The sequence below is a fragment of the Trifolium pratense genome, linkage group LG4 (genome assembly GCF_020283565.1).
Source record: "Trifolium pratense cultivar HEN17-A07 linkage group LG4, ARS_RC_1.1, whole genome shotgun sequence".
Classification (NCBI taxonomy): Eukaryota; Viridiplantae; Streptophyta; class Magnoliopsida; order Fabales; family Fabaceae; genus Trifolium; species Trifolium pratense.
Window position 1 is genome coordinate 55372524 of NC_060062.1, and position 2400 is coordinate 55374923.

Here is a 2400-nt window from a genome sequence, read left to right on the forward strand (position 1 = left end):
CATTTAAATATGATCAACACTTAAAAGCGGAAGTTCATGTACGTCAATTTTGGAAATAGATCATGAAACGCATGCATCCTAAATGTGCGATTTATATTTATGTTTTTGCAATATTTTAGTTAAAGCAAAGGTTAACACGAGTGACTTCGGTATACTCTTTAAAACCTTAAATAGTAAATTTTTATATAATTTTTATGTAAATTTATAAAATCAACGTATTCGAAATTGTACTATTTAACTTTTTGAATAATTTTTTTTAAATAGAATGTTTAAAGAATATCTTGGAGCACCGTTTAGCAAGATCCTTTAATTAATTACGGTTACTAGCACCGAAAACTCTCTCAAATTACAAGTCATCAACATACTTTTGCATTCATTAATTAACGTTTCACCACATGTAAAGATAAATTTTTATAGTAGTTTAAAGCATCCACATAACCATATCTTATTCTTGTTACTATATAGTTAGAGGAGCTTGATATTCTTTCATAACATGGAATTTCATTGTAAGCTCAAGGATAATATCCACCGTGGCCACCACCTTCACCACCTCCAGCACCACCACCATATCCCCCACCATGTGCCCCTCCACCACCTCCACCGCCACCAGAGCCACCACCTATACCACCACCACCGCCTGCTGCCCCACCCCCATATCCACCACCTGCTCCTTCACCACCACCATATCCACCTCCATGTGCCCCACCAGCACCGCCTCCTCCACCACCTCCACTTCCACCTCCACCACCGTATGCTCCGCCATGTTCTCCACCATATCCACCTCCAGCTCCACCTCCTTCCCCACCTCCATAACCACCACCAGCACCCCCAGCACCACCACCTCCGCCTCCACCACTCCCACCTCCACCGCCACCAGCATAACCACCACCATGTTGTGCACCTCCACCATATCCTTCCCCACCACCTTTGCCAGCTCCTCCACCATATCCACCACCTTCAATACCGCCTCCACCACCACCTCCACTTCCTCCTCCTCCTCCTCCACCACCAACAACAACAGCATCACCTCCATATCCTCCACCACCACCTGCACCTTCACCTCCACCAGCTCCTCCTCCATGTCCATCTACACCACCATGCCCTCCACCTCCACCACCGCCATAACCTCCACCTCCACTCACACCAATGTCACCATGGACACCAACACCAATGCCATGATCTACACCAAAGGTGAGGAGTGTTCTAGCGGCAGAGCATATGCCCAAACCTAACATAACAAAGAAAAAAACACTTAGAACTTTCGAATTTGTCATATTGGAATATGTTGAAATGCTACAATTGAGGTTTCACTCCATAAGATGGGTATTTATAGGAATTGAATTGGGTCAGTAAGATTATAAAAGCGCGTTTTGTGCTGTCCCATGTAGTAATGTGATGATATATAGAAATAAAGAACGACATAAACATAAATTATAATAAAAAACTCTGTTTCTTTAAAACATAAAAGAAATTCTTTGTGCCGAGAGTGGCCCAAGCACATGCATAGATGAGAAATTCAATTGTCCCTACAAGGTGGGATACAAACAAGTACATATTCACACTATTACACCAACTTTAGTGTGATTATGCTGTTACCCATTATAGCTATATCTTATTCACATTGTGCTGTGCAAGAGCTTCTTATTGTAAACCAAATTTCATTCATCTTATAGAGCACATGTTTCCTAAGCTAGAGTATTAGCAATATAATAGAGGTTCAATTTCCTTTCGGACTGAGGTTCGTCTCGTGACAATTTCACAGAAGGAAGAGAAGTAATCTATGATAAAATGAATGTTCCAAAGATGAATTAAACAAGCAGCTGAATAATGAAACTAGGTTTAATTAATCTAATGGTGATGAATTTTTGTAGTAGTTAAAAGCTCTTAGGTTCAATCCTCGGTTTCATCGTAAATTTAAAAAAATAAAAAACTAAATATACAATTTATATTTTTTTTATCTTTAATAATTATTATAGCGGGCTGGTCTAGTAATTAGGGGGCAATCTGCAGCCTTACTGACACACACATTCTCACAGATTTACTGGCAGATATTTCCGCCACAAAATTTACTGGAGAGTGTTTTAGTGGCAGGTCTGTTCTGCCACTAAATTAACACTTAATGGCGGAAAATGGCACTTAGTGAGGATAATTTCTGCCAATAAATCCAATTTTTGTAGTGGTAAGCCTAAAAAGAAGAGTAACCAAAAGATTATGGGTTAGAATTCTGCTGAGTATTTTTTTAACATTTTTATATGAATATTTAGGGTTAGGATTATGGTTAAATTAGGTTTAGTTGAGAGACTTAGTAACTTTTATATATATAAAGATAAAGATTAGTCATTCGGTTAAATTTGGAGTTAACCCTATCTAAAATGTTCATGTGACATCTCTTAAAATTAT

At 38.9% G+C, this 2400-nt stretch overlaps 1 protein-coding gene across 1 annotated transcript; it reads right to left on the reverse strand.

The window, feature by feature from the left end:
* Window positions 1–292: 292 nt before the first annotated feature.
* On the reverse strand, window positions 293–1379 carry LOC123881559 (glycine-rich cell wall structural protein 1.0-like). Its single transcript, XM_045930272.1, has one exon. The coding sequence runs from the start codon at window positions 1272–1274 to the stop codon at window positions 513–515; it is 762 nt and encodes a 253-aa protein (XP_045786228.1). The 5' UTR covers window positions 1275–1379; the 3' UTR covers window positions 293–512.
* Between the last annotated feature and the right edge of the window lie 1021 nt (window positions 1380–2400).